The 16,234-nt window shown below is 36.5% G+C and overlaps 1 protein-coding gene and 1 pseudogene across 1 annotated transcript; one reads left to right on the plus strand and one right to left on the minus strand.

The window, feature by feature from the left end:
• The first annotated feature begins 3,705 nt into the window (after positions 1-3,705).
• LOC122024376 (N-acetyl-D-glucosamine kinase-like) lies at positions 3,706-7,835 on the plus strand. The gene is made up of 7 exons (XM_042582994.1): positions 3,706-4,144; positions 4,605-4,752; positions 5,603-5,794; positions 6,286-6,414; positions 6,683-6,852; positions 7,104-7,234; positions 7,440-7,835. The coding sequence occupies exons 1-7, from the start codon at positions 3,925-3,927 to the stop codon at positions 7,542-7,544; spliced, it is 1,095 nt and encodes a 364-aa protein (XP_042438928.1). The 5' UTR covers positions 3,706-3,924; the 3' UTR covers positions 7,545-7,835.
• Positions 7,836-8,138: 303 nt separating this feature from the next.
• On the minus strand, positions 8,139-14,897 carry LOC122023520 (annotated as a pseudogene).
• Between the last annotated feature and the right edge of the window lie 1,337 nt (positions 14,898-16,234).

Here is a 16,234-nt window from a genome sequence, read left to right on the forward strand (position 1 = left end):
CTAGCACAAATAAAAATAATAAACTCAGTTAGCCTCATTGACTAGTTTAGGATGACTGATCCAATTCTACTGAAATTTAGCACAAATAAAGAAGCATTACTAGGTGGTGAAGACGGAAGAATCAAGAATGAACACTACACCTCAACACCATGGGGGATTCAATATATCCTAGGTGATTTAGCATCCTTTTGTTCGGTATATCATACGATTCAATTGTGGTGATTGCCATAATTGAAGATAGATTTGTTTTAAACACAAAGCATTCCTGTGTTTACTGGGAAGGAAGTAAGTAGGTTAATAAGGGTGTCGTGCAAATCACCACTTTTTTTAATAGTCACTCCAATTGAGGATGATTCCCAACCATGGTTCACTTTCTAAAGATCATACGTAGCTTTCGATTCCTATCATCAGGCAAATCAATGATCATTTGTCTGAAGTCCCCACGGGCTGGATCAACTGGTTAGGTGTCTGTAACTTGTCAATGAAATCGTGGGGTCGAAGGTCACCAGTTGTACTCGGGGATAAAAACTCTGGTCTGCTGCGCCAAAAATTCTTTCAACCTCCAATCACCTATCTTGCCGAGTATTAATCGTGATTTACTTCCTCTGGAATCTTGTGAGGCCGGGACTAGGGTGACGGTTCAACCTTTTTGCCAATGATCATTTGTCTGAAACTTGAATCGCCTACCGCAAATCAATGATCAATTGAGGATGATTCCCAACCATGGTTCCCAACCTGATTGGAAAATCTAGTAAACAAGTTCAAAACTGTGTTTTTTTTTTCTTAGTAGAAAATCAGTACTCGTTCTCTATCATCAGCTGAGGTTCCTACCTCGTCTCGCAACTCCCATTTCTCGTTTGCTCGTCCCGAGAGCATCTGCAAGGAAGGAAACAAAAAAAGTACATAAACTTCACAGATTATCCAAGCATTCGAGTAAAAGTCAAAACTTCACAAGAATCTTTAGAAAAATGCCACTGATAAAGCAAGAAACAAATAAAGCTCGAGCCTTTGTTTATTCAAGAGGATGGAAAACCTAATGAGAACGTACTCATATCAATTTCTTTATCTAAAATAGATAATTTAAGATAAAAAATTATTTTATTAAATTTAAATATTTATTTTTTACTATATCATATATATCAATTTTCTTATTTTTTTCTCTCTCTCCTATATAATACTATTTAGGGAATAAAATATATTTCATAAATTTAGATAAATACTATTTATAAATATAAAATTTAAGAAATGTATAGGATAATTAATATAATTTTTTTTAATTATTTTATTTAAAATTTAGAGTAAGATCTTAAGATAGAATAACTAATATAGATGTTCTAACGAAATCAAAGACAAGCCTGGTAAATCCACTTTCTGATCATCAAAAGGAATACTTCACTCGTTTTGTCGTTGCTTTGGCATGAGGAAACTGATAAATCCTCTAGATGAATTAGCTGTTGAGGATAAATGTAACGTCGCCATTAAGGATTGGACGTATTAAATAATGAGGGGGGTTTTAAAAAAAATAAATTAATTTAATTAATTTTTAGAGTGTATTTATATATTCAAATTTAAATTTTAAGTAAAAAATAATTATATAGTAATTTTTCATCAAAATTATTACATGTTTTATTTTTAATTTGTTTAATTATTTTGAAAATATGAGTGGACCTTAATAACCTTGTAGTTAGGTAGTAACTTAAAATTTGTTAATTTAAAATTGTAATTGTTTTAAAAAAATGGTCATCTGAATTAACCTCATGATTGATCTGATTCTAAAGAAATTTTTCATTAATCATTAGGATAATTTTTCATCGGCTACCAGATAAATCGAGAATCCTAGGATGATCAATCTGATTCCATAGAAGTTTTTTATCAGCCATCAGAATAATTTTTCACTGACCACTAGCTAGGATATGAATCATGAATATATGAATGATAATTTAAATATTCTAATATGACACTATAGTCTGAGGACATGTTTAATTATTTTAAATATATCTATAGATGGAGGTTAATAGTTTTCTAGAGTATATTTATTTATTCAGATTTAAATTTACCAATTTTAATTCAAATCGTTCTGAATTATTTTTGTATGTAATCCCATATCAGCTTCGAATCCGATAACGATAAATCCTGCAGATGACTAATTTAATTCTATAAAAATTTTCAAAATTTAAAGGTACGAACAATTTATCACTGCGTAACTAGTATTCTAAGGTTATTTTCTTACTAAAGAAAATCAATCCGTAATATATTACTGTTAAAAATCAACTCATGGATATCTGATTAATTATAAAAATATTTTATCGTTGCATCGCAATCCTGAAATATATTATTTAGTAGACTCTGATAGACTTCTAAAACATAATTATTTTTTTAGATTTAAAATTTAGTAAAAATGACTGTAGCAATTTTAACTAAAAGTATTCTATAGTGTTTTTAATAATTTTTTTAAAAATATGTATTTTACAATTCAGTAATAGATTTTAAAAATTAATGCAGAAAAAATACTTAAATTTCAAATTTCATTAATGCAAAAAGTATTTTTTCTGCATTATTATTAAAATGCACTCTATTTAATACTAAAACAAGGGCATTTTAAGAACAAAATAAAAACACAAAAAGTAATTAAAGAACTTTGGCATGAATGGAGACTAGTAATTAAATTTATTAATAGTGGCAGTTAAATATTTTGTCCTCTACTTCTTGTTTTCATTAGGCTTGTCATTTGGGGTTCTTTCTTAATGGTGCGACAAATGGCACTATCGCACTTGCCAACTTATAAAAAAATAAATAATCAAAAAGAGATAAAGAATTCACCATTTGTATTAAAAAAAAATATAATAATAATAAATATAAATGAAAGAAGGAAGAAAGAGGATTATGTGGATGAGACAAATGCCTAATGGCAAGGAAGAACCTTTTCATATTTTATTTATCTTTTAAAAAAATATGGGAATGACACTTATCTATCATTTGTTCCCTTTAAAATAAAGAGGAAAGATTGATATTTAAAAAAATTAATTGTTTTTTGATAAAATTGTGATAGATAATGTGATATTATTATTATTATTATTATAATAAAAAATGTTCATGTAAACTTGTTGTTATCTTGCATGGATAAACTAAGCAAAAAGTTTTCATGATAAATAGAGCCGGCAACTTTCTATTTTTTCAAAAGGTTTTAATTGAAAAAAAAACATCAAAGTTGAACTAAAGTAAATTGGACCGGCTATGACTCAATTTAGATCATATTTGACATGGACACAATAGGTGGTATTATGGTTTGTAGAGTTGATCAGTCACCTCTCAATCGGCGTAAACTGGATACACGCAAACTATTAAAAAAATCGTATTAGAGACTTAGTCCATGAGTTATAGGAGTCAATTTAAAAAATTATAAAATTATTAAAAGAATTTAAAATGATATTTTTAATTTTCTTGGTATATCTAAAATAGACTTGAGCACACAGCCTGGTGCAATTACTGGTTGTGCACGACATTTGATCCATAACCGTGCATCATTCGACTGGTTTTGAGTCCCATTTTAAGATGGCTACATGTAATATTAAAAAATATAGACGTCTAATTGCAGTGATCTTCGGGGATTTGTATTTTGGTGAAAGCGGAGGGCTGATTGGCTAAATTGCAAGCTAAAAATTGCCAATGGAGGGAGGAGGAAGAAGAAACGCAACTCTTTTTTGGTAAAATTTGTCGATAGCTGTCATTCCTTTCCTTCTTGGCTGTTTTCGTCGTCCCTAATCGACGAGCTCAGTATAAAAATGGAGGTTTTCTCAGGCGGCTCTGCCAGTGCCAGCGTTGGCATTACCGCAAGAAGAGGTTTTGGAGGAGGAGGAAGAAGCAGAACTGCCTGTAAATTAAGAACTCGTGGCTGCCCTGCAGCTTGATTTTGAGAGGCTGACGATGAAGAGATACAGGAGCAGCGAGGTGTGGGATTTCGAGATGGCTTCTCCGGCGAGCAGCGGCAGCGCCGACGTCATCCTCGGCCTCGACGGCAGCGCCTCCGACACCGTCTGCGTCTGCATATCCGCCGCCATGCCTTCTTTCGCCTGCCGCCTCGATGCCCCGCTCCCCGTCCTCTCCCGCGCCGTCTCCGGATGCTCCAACCATAACTCCGTCGGAGGTACTCTCTGGCGTCGAAAGGTGCCGCCTTCTTTGGATTGACGAGCTGTTAGTTAACTAAATAGTTATTCATAGTTGCAATGCACTCCCGACTTAGTCACACAGCGGATTCAACTGAAGCTTTAGAAACCCTATTCCAAAGAAAAACTTCAAAGTGACAATTTTAGGGGCTTGAAATGATTTGTAGCTTGACCATTTTACAATAATCTGCTTTCTTCAATCTTTTAGTGAATGTTTTGATGCAGATGAATATGGATTCTTGGGCTCTATTTTTAGGAGTTAATGTCACTATTTTAAATTGCAATTGTGATTTGTTTGATCAATTCCTAGTTCAAAGTAGTAATTTAGTAGAGATGAGTTTGTATGGAATGAGACAATTTACTTGCTTTTATCCACGACCTTAGCTTTAACAACCTTTTTTTTTACTCTTTAATGGATCCTTCTTTTGTGGAATCTTATAGAAACCACTGCTAGAGAAACCATAGAGAAGGTTATGGCTGAAGCCCTTTGGAAGGCAGGTTCCAATCGTTCTGCAGTTCGGGCTGTTTGTTTAGCCTTAGCCGGTGTCAATCATCCTAGTGATCAAGAAAGAACACACTACTGGCTCAGGTAAATAGTCATTTACTCTAATATGCATGAAATCGGATCAGTAGGTCTTACTAAGTACTGCTAGAGGATTTCCTTTTTCTTCTGAATCATTCTTTTAAACTGATAATAGTGGCCTGAACAGACTTGCACACTATGTTGCATACTGGCATCAAAATCTGTTTTTTTTTTCAAATAACTTGTATTCTTCTTAATCTTCTGTACAGAATAGGCTTTCTGCAAAATCACATTGCCATAATGTTTTTGTCTTGTCCTCTAGTTGGCTTTCTTGTTTTAATGATACTTCCTTACTAAGTGATGGTATACTTGCTATTTTCATACACAAATAACATAGTTTTAACTCCCATGAGTGTGAGGAAGGGTCAATAGTGAAGTACTTTAACAGATCAAAATCTACTTTATTCAGTATAAATTAAGAAAACCTTTTGCCTCCTAATTGATAATTGTTATTGCTAATCAGTATTATAAGATATATCCATTTTGATATTATATTTATTAAGATGAACATTTATCACACTTCAGTTGATTTCGTTAGCATTTAGGTGCATGTATTTGCTTAAAAAAAAAAGAAATGAAAGGTGAAAGTTCCTTTCTCATTTATTACTTTCCAGATTCACATAAATTTCAATGGTGCATTATTGTGGTTGTTTACAAATATACTTCCTATTGGACAAAGTTAAGCATCATGGCTTATATTGATGATTCTGGTTTCTTGAGCAACGTAGTTTAGGATAAATTTATATTTGCAGATCGAATTCTTATCACTTGGTAGACATTTACTACACATACTATTCCGAAATCTTTTTACAGTCTGTTGATGAATGACACCGATACACTCTTCCTCTTGGTTCAGAAATATTTTCCCAGACCATGTCAAGATATTTGTAGAAAATGATGCTGTTGCGGCGTTGGCCAGTGGAACTATGGGCAAACTCCATGGATGTGTACTGATTGCCGGCACTGGTACTATTGCTTATGGCTTCACTGAAGATGGCAGAGAAGCCCGAGCTGCAGGAGCTGGACCTATTTTGGGAGATTGGGGAAGGTGAGTTCATCTGATATAAGATTAATGTTGTTGCCCTTCTACACTTAGTTCTCATCGTTGCACAATGAAAACTATGACCCTTGTTATGCTGACAAAATTCGATGTACTCTTAAACCTGCCAACTTGACCATAATGAGGGACAAAAGGAGTATGATTTGCACAGACATAACATAATGGTACGACAAAAAGGAACCTTTTCTTGGATGATAAATAACTTGTTGAATCAATGATGTCAAGAAGATTGTATGTTCGTTAAAAGGACAAACTGGTATAATTTATGCACAGACAAGGTCGAATGACACTATTAAATAACCATTTAGGGATGCGGTACTTGAATGGAAGATTAAATAGATAGTTGTTTCAAGTCAGTCATGAATGAGTCAATCCAGATTATTCTCTCCAGTGTATTTCTTATTATGCAATGATTTTATTTTATCTTATGTTATAGTTTGTTATTGAAGTTATAGTGATTGTCTGACTTAACTACACAGTGGCTATGGCATTTCTGCTCGAGCATTGACAGCCATAATGAGGGCTCATGATGGTCGTGGCCCTCAAACGCTACTTACATACGAGATTCTCAACATGGTTCGTCTTTCTTCGCCAGATGAACTAATTGGGTACTCTTCACTTCCTATCGACTTCCTTATTGCATATGAATCTCGACCAAAAGCATTGCATTACCATTCTATGCTCAGTTTAGCTTCCACTTTGAGCCTTTTTTTTTATTGAATTAGATATGTTTCAGTCTTTCTTTAGCAGATAATTCAAGTCGAATGTTAAAACCATCAATAAAAGATTACTGAATTCATTTATCATCTTAGGGAATCCCTTCGAAGTGTATTTTAAAGAGCTTGCATTTACTGAATTGATTTGTTCGCTACACAGGTGGACATATGCAGATCCTTCATGGGCTCGTATCGCAAAACTCTTGCCAGCAGTAGTATCTTGTGCTGAAGCTGGCGATGAAGTCGCAAACAAAATTTTACACGATTCAGTCCTAGAGTTGAGTGCTAGCGTGAAAGCAGTTGTGCAGAGGCTTGAATTGTGTGGTCAAGGTACATATAATAGTTGAATCATCTTTCGGGCGAGTCATCCTATTCCATCATAGTCATTGTTGAACTCCTAGTTCACTCTGTTAGAATCAAATTCATCAGTAACCTAGGCTTATTCTAAGTGCCTTATGAAAGAAACAAAATGGAAAAGGGAAGAAGCATTCGTTGCCAAACAAACATTTCTACTTCGGTTGATATTTCGGTTTTGGCATTTTACGATACCATTTATACTCGAGATGAAATTTCCATTGCAGATGGAAAAGATTATTTTCCTCTTGTCATGGTTGGAGGAGTTCTGGAAGAAAATGACAGTTGGGACATCGGGAAAGAAGTCATCGATTCCATAACCAAGATATATCCCGGAGCTCATCCAGTTCGTCCCAAGGTTTGTCATTTTGAACTTAGGATCACTATCTGAGAGTCTGAGTCAATCTTTGTTCATGGTAACAACTTATCCCAAATAACACAAACCTCTATCGAAGAATAATCATGCGACTTTCTACTTTAAATTCAGTTACTGCAAAATGGCATCAAATCCTTTGAGAACCTAATTACCTGACTGAATTCAATTGCATTGTTCTTATCTGCAGGTGGAGCCAGCCGTCGGGGCAGCATTATTGGCTTGGAACAATGTGACCCGCAAAAACTATGTTTCCAACATTGAAACAGATTGTGATATGCTGAAGTGTTTCTGAATGCTTACTGCAATATGGAGACAAGGACCATGGTGATGTACACAAATGCAGTTTTATTCATTCCGTTTTCTTTCACAAAGCCAATTTGAGTATCTGGGGCTAAGCTTGCGAGCTTGCTTAGTAGTTTCAGTTAGCACACCATATGCTGGTTCTCCATATCATCTATAGAAGCTTAAGCACATATCAGAAAAGCGTCAATTTGAGCTTCTTTGATCGGCTTGGCTAATATTTTGTGTGTGTTCTTACAGTCACGGTAATTCCTGTAAGTTTTAACCCAGATTTGAAAGTAAACCTGGTTCTTTTGTTTTTTCAGTGATTCAGTTTCCTTTCTTCTTTCACTTGTTTGTCGACTAAGGCCTGTAATATCGCAAGCTGCAAAACTTGAAAAGTATGCTCATGATAACGAAATTGCATAAACTATGGCTTGATGTAAAGAATTTAACACAAGTTCATACACACTTAACATCGTCCTACTAGAATATAAAGTCACACATACAGAACAAATAGAGGCAACTCTTTGGCATCGCCAACAGCAGTATGCACGGCTTGGGAGTCGACAAGATTGGTAGGTTTAAGGAGCAAGCAGTAGAACGATAATAAGAAAATAACAATTTCATAAAGCAATAATCATACAAGGACAGTATACACATTGCACTTGTGAAGTTTGATTAACAAATTATAAACAAATTTCAGTGCAAATTTGCAACTGTTCTTTGTGAGCCAGTACATCAGCTGAAAATAATAGAGAGAACATGATGTACTGGACTATCAGATTGATATTTCACAGTTCGTAAATTCCAGCTTAAGCGAAAACAGATGCATGGCTTTGTAGTTTCATCAACTGTTCAAGTTCACAAAACCAGAATAACTCAGCATTCAGACGAACGACCAATTCACAAACATGAAAGCTAGGCAGTGGGTTGAACCATGTTCATTCAGGACCTTCCATGCAACAGCCTGTTCATATGACACCGGCCTCCCCATGCTTGACAGGCAGATACCAGTAGGAAGATAAGCAAAGCCCTACAATTTGGAGAAGATGGAACAAGTTTTAGCAAACTAGAAATAAGATCACATGGAAGCAATGACTTCACTTGTTAATTACTAACTTGTTGCATGATCTTGGGGAACTCCAAGCAAAGCAGCTTACGGCTGTCGTCAAGGATGGCTTCCAGTGTAATGTCTTGCAGCGCTACCAGAGTGGTTTCTAGCATATCAAGACCAGCTTGGTTGGAGAAAGTAAAAACAGGTGAGGCCTGCAAATGATGCTACATTTCCACCATTTCAGACCATGGTTTGTGATGTGGGTCATTAGGTAGCGATACAAAATCATGGTTTAAAGTGTCATGCCGAGACGGGCGAAACATCTCGTTCCGTCCAGTGATCGGCACCGACATGACCCCAGCACCGGCACAACCCCGGCATCAACACGCCCCCGACACCAGATCCACAACAACTGGATGTGTTGCACGACCCCGTGGCCGCAACAGAAGAGTTGCATGACCCCGTGGCCGTTGCGGGGTAGCAGACCCCGCAACAACGGAGGAATTGCATAACCCTTCCGCTGCCGCCACGGAGGCGTCGTGCGACCTTGCGACCGCTGCAGAGGAGTCGGACAACCACTGTGATCGCGCCGGAGGAGTTACGCAATCCCCGTGAGCATGGGGGTCGCGCAACCCCGCGATAGTGCCGAAGTCGCGCGAGCTCGCGAATGGTATCGGATTTCGTATTTTTTTAATTAACTTAGATTAATTATTTTAATCAACTCCTATATATGATGGAGATAATCTAAAAAGACTTTATTAAATAAATCCTAATAAAATTATCTAATTAATTTTATATTTTATTTATTTTAATTTAAAAATTATAATAAAATATTTATTTATTTATTTATCTATTTTCATATCTTTTTCTTTTTAAAAAATTATTTTTTATATTATTTATTTTTTAAATATTTATGTTAAATATTTCATTTTTTAATTAATATATTTTATATTTACAAAATACCGAAATTATATCGACACGACACGATACGGTACCAAAACTGTATCATTCCGATCCAAAATCGAAACCTCAACACGGATCAAAATTTTAAACCTTGTACAAAACAATTTATAAATGATAAGGACCAATTTTTGTCACGCACTAATCGAACAATGTTGTTTGCAAAAGTATTGGTACATTTAGGGGCAATACAGAATTAGACATACCCATCAAAATTTATAAATACACATACATCAAATGCAATAACACAAGAATATAGTAGCAGCTATACGTAGAAACTCTTCGTATGTAAGGAGAAAAGAAAAGAGTTCAGATCCTCTGTCCCGAGATTCCCGTGTCCCCATGTCCCCTTGTCGATCAGACGGTCATTACAACCTCGTGATGTGCACTGCATCCTTGAGATGTGATATAATTCGTCCGATCAACGAGGGGGCATGGGGACACGGGAATCTCGGGACAGAGGATTTGGGCTCAAAAGAAAATAAACTTACCTTTAAAGAACAACACATGATCGCATCCGAACAGTGCCAAAGCACTTTCAACAAGGGATCATTAGCTTGCGAGTTTATTTGAAGGAGTTCAACTCCAGTTTGTGCCCTAGAACACAAATTTTAAGCCAGTAAGAAGATTCATCTAGGCGATCAATGAAGGAAAGCAAGAAAGCCTTAAAGTGTATTGCTCGGTTATTTTATACTAAATGCTTATCTTAATAGACACTGAAAAGAAACTACTTTAACAGGCAGCTACCAGATTACCTGTAACTTCGGAAAATCCATTGTGCTAGAGTGTGAGCTTCAGGAGAGCCAGGTGGAAGATTTTTAGATCCAATCGGAAGGCCTAGTGTCGGAGAAATAGCCATAGCAACTCTCTGCACTGAGGCAACCACACTTCTAACATATTGCCCAGCCATCACAGCTACATCATCTCGAAGGTGATTCTCATATGTAAACTGGAAGGCTATCGTGAGGACCGATCGCAAGTTATACGCAGCTGAAGCAGTCTCGTTAATGGAGTATGCAGCAGCACCGGAACCAGTCTCTAGTGTGGATGCTAAATCGAGAGTTCGTGAAGGAGCAGAAGAATCCTACACTAGTTATACAAGCCATGTCACACGAATTGGGTGATTGTAAAATCATTAAAAGAATTATCAACACCGACAGGAGAATCAATTAGGAATACATCAATATCAGCTTCACTTCAAGATACTCAACTGATTTAGGTTCCAGTGGAATAACACGGAAGCCTGATGGCAGCAGAGGAATATTGTCGGTAAAAGATTCATCAATGGGTGCAAAAACAAGCTGAGCACAGGCACCGATAGCATTCTCGTCAATTCCACTGCAAAGCTGCAATACAGAAAACATAAACCATTCACCGATCAATTCTAGAGTAAGACAACTTCGACAAGACAAACCTGTAACAAGGTCATATCCCCTGACAAATTGGCATTTTGGTTGAAACAAAGGCCCTCGAGCTTGACCACCTCCAACGACTGCAGTTACGAAGAGCATAAAGATATGACATCCGTGTAAGCAATCACCAAACAAAAGGAAAAAAAGATTACCTCTTCACGTTCGATAGTGCGAACAAGAGGAAGTATTGCCTGATGGCCCAAAATACCAGAATTAGCTCAAACACTAGGGATCGAATAGGTACAGCCTCTCGATGATACAGCAGAATAAGCATCAACAGCACTATCGGCCCATTCTGATCTATGCTCCCTCAAAAATTGAACCTGTGTTGCAGGTGGAACATTCTTCATAAAAACAAACCAGTTTTCTAAAATTTCAATTGCTATCAAACAATATTCAATGACAGAGTAAAAGAGCTTCTCAGATGCTTTAGATTAGACCTGCAGCAACATCGATGCTTTTGCACAGAGAACACCTCCCGGGGTCAAAAACATTGCTGAAGAATTAACATGAGATCCAAGAATTCTATTTGAAGAAGAGTCTATAGCAACAGTCACATCATCAATGCTGTCGCTGCCTAGTAAAGACCAACCATCATCAGCAAAGTTATTTACTGCATCGTTGAAACCTCTGCAATATCAATGCAAACACAAGAACTTTCAGTTTTAAATACATCGAAATTGTGAAAGAAGAGACAGCAAGATGGAATCAATTTCGTGACCTGCTCAATCTCTGCATCAAGATCCTCAAAACAGAAGGTTGCTGATTCCCTCCACAGCGAACATCACCACCAGCCTCAGAAGAGATTTGTCTTAGATTGCGAAGAGCCTGTAAATGCGGAGTATGACTAGTGAAAAAGCATGAGTGGAGCAGTTAACCAATGAACAATAAGGCTTACAGAAATGGTCATTTTCTGTGCCAGAAGTTTCGGTGATTCGTACAAGGGTCTTAGAACCTCAGGAACACTGGATGCCTGGGGCGCAAAAGATATAGCCAATAAAAAAACATCGGTAGTAAACCTCAAAGATACAAGGAAAATGAAAACTCACATCTAAATCAATATGATCTACGATGTGAATCATCGAAGCACCGCCTTCACAAGGTCGAATCAAAAAGCCACTGGGAAGTACTTGACCTCGTACAAAGCTTGGAGCAGGTGGCCTAGCTGGACCACCATCTGCAGGGGTCAATGACCTCTCACTTACCTGGAAGAAAGGTTTCAACCTAATGTATATGGTCTTACTTGGAAACAAAATATCAATAAACGGGTTGCCATCACTTGTCCAATTGATGACAAAATTCATACCACAAGACTGCCATCTTCAGGGGCTGTTGTATATCTCAGTGTCCAAAAATCTCTAGCAACTGCCAAAGTAGTAGGTGCATATGTCTGTATATATGCGATAAAATACAACCAAATTAAATAAACATCAAGGTGTACTAGCTTCTCAGAATTAAAATGTATAGAAGATACGAAAAGAGTGAACCTGCATGTATATAAGCTCAATATTTCCCCCATTACCGGTTGGAACTACACTAAGCACATCAAGGCTACGACAATCACGATACCAAGAAGGACGATCTTTAAGAATATCTGCAACCTAAGGTCCCCAATACAGACGATTTGTGTTAAACGGAAGCAGACTAGAAAAATGAGAATTCTGTAAGCAATGACTCACCCTGGTGGGCTCTAGACTCACAAGGCCACAAACTCGAGCTGCAACCCCGACAGAATTGTGAGAAACAGCAACGATTCCAATGGAATCCGGACCAGGCTATTATAGATAATAAGAACTATGTATCATACAACTTGAACACAAAGTTGGACTAAACCAGGTAGTCAATAGTCCATAAAATGTCACCTTCATCCCAACCATCTGAACCCAATTAACAGCAGTTCCAGTAGCTTTTGACAGGAACTCTGCCAAGGTCTCTTCCGCAATTGCAAGAAGACTACAACAGAAATTCCCTCAAACACAATAAACTGCTAGGCACTAAACTAGAGTTTTCATGACCAATATGCTATGATTACCTGGTTGGGTTATTAGTATCTCTTTGAGGCTGAGCTGTTAGGCTTTGCTGATGCTTATACTGACCGCTCGTAATCACAGACTCACAGCTGGTGTTTGTCATGGTAACAGATGCCTGAATGTTCGGTAACAAGAGCAAGTGAGTTCTTAAGAGTTGAAATTGGAACACGACAATTCTTTCATAATGTTGCACTATTGTTCATAATGGATTTGCACTATTGCACAAATATGAAACTAATTCAAACAAGTACATTGTATTTGTTGTGAGAACCACTTCATGCAAGATAGAAACTATGATAAAGGTTAGTTTAAGAATACATACATTATGCACTTGTTGGCGCATATAGCCATTCTGATAAACAAGTTCAGAGACCTGTTTTTGAAGTCGATCATTTTCTTCCATTAACAGTTTGTTCATAGCACTGAGCTTGTGGTTAACTGTTTGGAGCCGAAAGGATTCCTTCCTTTGCTTTTCCCGACATCTAGCATAAAGCAAAGAGTGAATGCTAAAAATTTGACAGCATAAGCGTCTAGACTTAATGGCATTCTGTAACAATTTATGTAGATGATACTAAAAGTATATATGGTGCAGTCTTGATGAAAGGAACTACTTATTTGAAGACTCTAAAATCAGCTTGACACAAGGACCTACAACTAATACACCGAGAATTTATTTATCAATCGATGAGTATCAAGATCTTCACCATGCTACTTTGACAGGCATTAATTACTATGGAAAAAACTAAACCTTTGGACCTAATCTTTAGATGCCTTCCAAAACATCTTGGCAAAAAGAAATAGAAAGCAGCAAATTTGCAACACTTAAACTATATTTAAAGAAATAATTTAATTAGCCAAAATACAAAAGAAAAAAAAGGACTAGTCCAAGGTCATCTTAACGAAGTAGATTTTTATCAGCAGCAGAACTACATCAGAAAATTTCCCCATTAATGAACAAGATTCAATATCCTCAGGCTTCTGATGGGTGAGAGTATGAGAAGAAAAGAAGCCAAAATTGCTCAGAAATGGAACAGCTAAATAAAGCGGCCACTTAGCATACACCATCAAGTAAAATTATTTTCACAATTTAAGATCAACAAAATTCGACATAAATGTAACAGTGATTTAGCTCAAGAGCCCAACTAGAGTGGCAGAGAAAGGAAGAACACCAAAGAACTATTTCCGAGCTATTAAGAGCGATATAGACATAAACAGTCTGACAATTTTGTTTCTCGCTCGTCGTTTACCTTCTGTTCTGGAACCAGATCTTGATCTGCTTCGGTTCGATGTTGGAGAGGATGGTGCACTCCCGTATGAGCTGCTGCCGCCTGAGGGAGCTCGGCTTCGGGCACTCGCTATAGACCCTCTCAAGCGCCTCCAGTTGCTCCGGCGTGTACCTCACGTACTTCCCAGCATCCATCATCATCTCAGCCTGACGCCCCTTTCGTGATTCCTTTCCGCTTACAACCATCTCCATTCGCCCTCACAAAAAAAAAGACCCTAAAAATAAAATCTTTCTGCAGCACACGCGCTCACCGCCTTGGAATTTCCCGCGATCACCCCTCTTCCTTCACGTAGGCAGCAGGGGAGGCATCGGTTCGCCTCAAGTCCTCGTCGCCAGCGCAGAAGCGGCTAACCCCGTTCTCCGCTCTTCGTGCCACTCCGCGGACATAGCAATGGGCACAGGCAGTGACGACGACGACGAATAAGGAGAAAAGGGGCGAAAGGAGACGTTTTGCCTCTGGATGCGTGCTGGATTTACTCGGCCAGCGGCTTTGCGGTCGGAGCGGCGCGTTTAAACTTCGAAAGCTGGGGACTTGCGGCGATGTGTTGCTGCCTTTTCCCCCTACCGTATGCCTTTCCTTTGCAAAATAATATCAAAGCGATAAAACAAACTGTTTTGGAGGAAAAGTTCGGATTTTTTTATATTTTATTTATGGCGCTGCTGGGGCATTGGCCTGCTTCTTCTGGTAGCACTGTGCAGTGGCGATGGCGATGCCGATGGCGATAGCGATTAGCGATGGCGAGTAAAGAAAAAAGCACCTGTTTTTTTCTCGAGGGCTGCTTTTCCCACCCCCCGGTCAACCCACCTCCCCTCTCTCTCCCAGCCAAAAGTCGCATGTACCCCTCCACCTCCCCTTTTTGATTTTTTATTTTTTTTTAATTTCATTTAATTCTGATTTTATTTTAATTTTTTAATTAATTTTATTTAAAAATAACTCTCATACAATTATATTTTTAATTTTATTTAATTTTACTTTTTAAATTAATTTAATTTATTATTTTTTATCAATACTTTATTTTTTAATTTTATATAAATTTTATTTAGTTTTTATTTTTTTAATTAATTTAATTTATTATTTTTTATCAATACTTTATTTTTCAATTTTATATAAATTTTATTTAGTTTTTATTTTTTTAATTAATTTAATTTATTATTTTTTATCAATACTTTATTTTTCAATTTTATATAAATTTTATTTATTTTTATTTTTTAAATAATTTAATTTATTATTTTTTTCATAATACTTATATTTTTTCAATTGATTTTTTTAAATTTTAATTTTTTATTAATTTTTTTAATCAATTTCTTTATCAAATTTTTTTCAGTTTTATTTTTTTCAATAATTTTTTTATATGTTTATAATCTTTTATTTATTTTTAGTTTATATTTAAAACTAAAAAAAATACTACCAATTAATAATGAACACATTCATAACTTAGGAACAAATATATTTTTTCCAAATGAAGAGTACATGTAATAATACAAAAAAAACATAAAAACATATAAAAATAGAAATCTTAATCAATATTGCCTCCAAATTCTGCTCCCGATGCATTTGGTGGTGGTGCACCTATTACTTCGTACCACAAATGAGCGTGCATCCTGTAACGAGTGACCCATCCTTTAGCTTCATACGATGAATGTTGTCACCACCAAGTTGGAATGGGTGGTACAGGATAATGAGGATATAAGAAAATTTGTACGAAGTAATTGCCAATATGAGCAATAGCTATTTCTCGACGCTCTTGGTTTGGAACTGGAGGAGTTCTTAATGGCAAGCGAGTAAAACAACTCCCAATATTCTCACCAAATGTATGAAGTACAAGATTGTACCTTGATGCGATGACAATTCCCAAAGGCATAGTGTCCATCCAATATATTTCTGGTGCCCACTGCTCGAAATAATTCAATGAGAATAATAGATTAGTTACCAAATTTGGATCTGGATAAAGTTGATCA

Source organism: Zingiber officinale, chromosome 9B (assembly GCF_018446385.1).
Source record: "Zingiber officinale cultivar Zhangliang chromosome 9B, Zo_v1.1, whole genome shotgun sequence".
Lineage (NCBI taxonomy): Eukaryota > Viridiplantae > Streptophyta > Magnoliopsida > Zingiberales > Zingiberaceae > Zingiber > Zingiber officinale.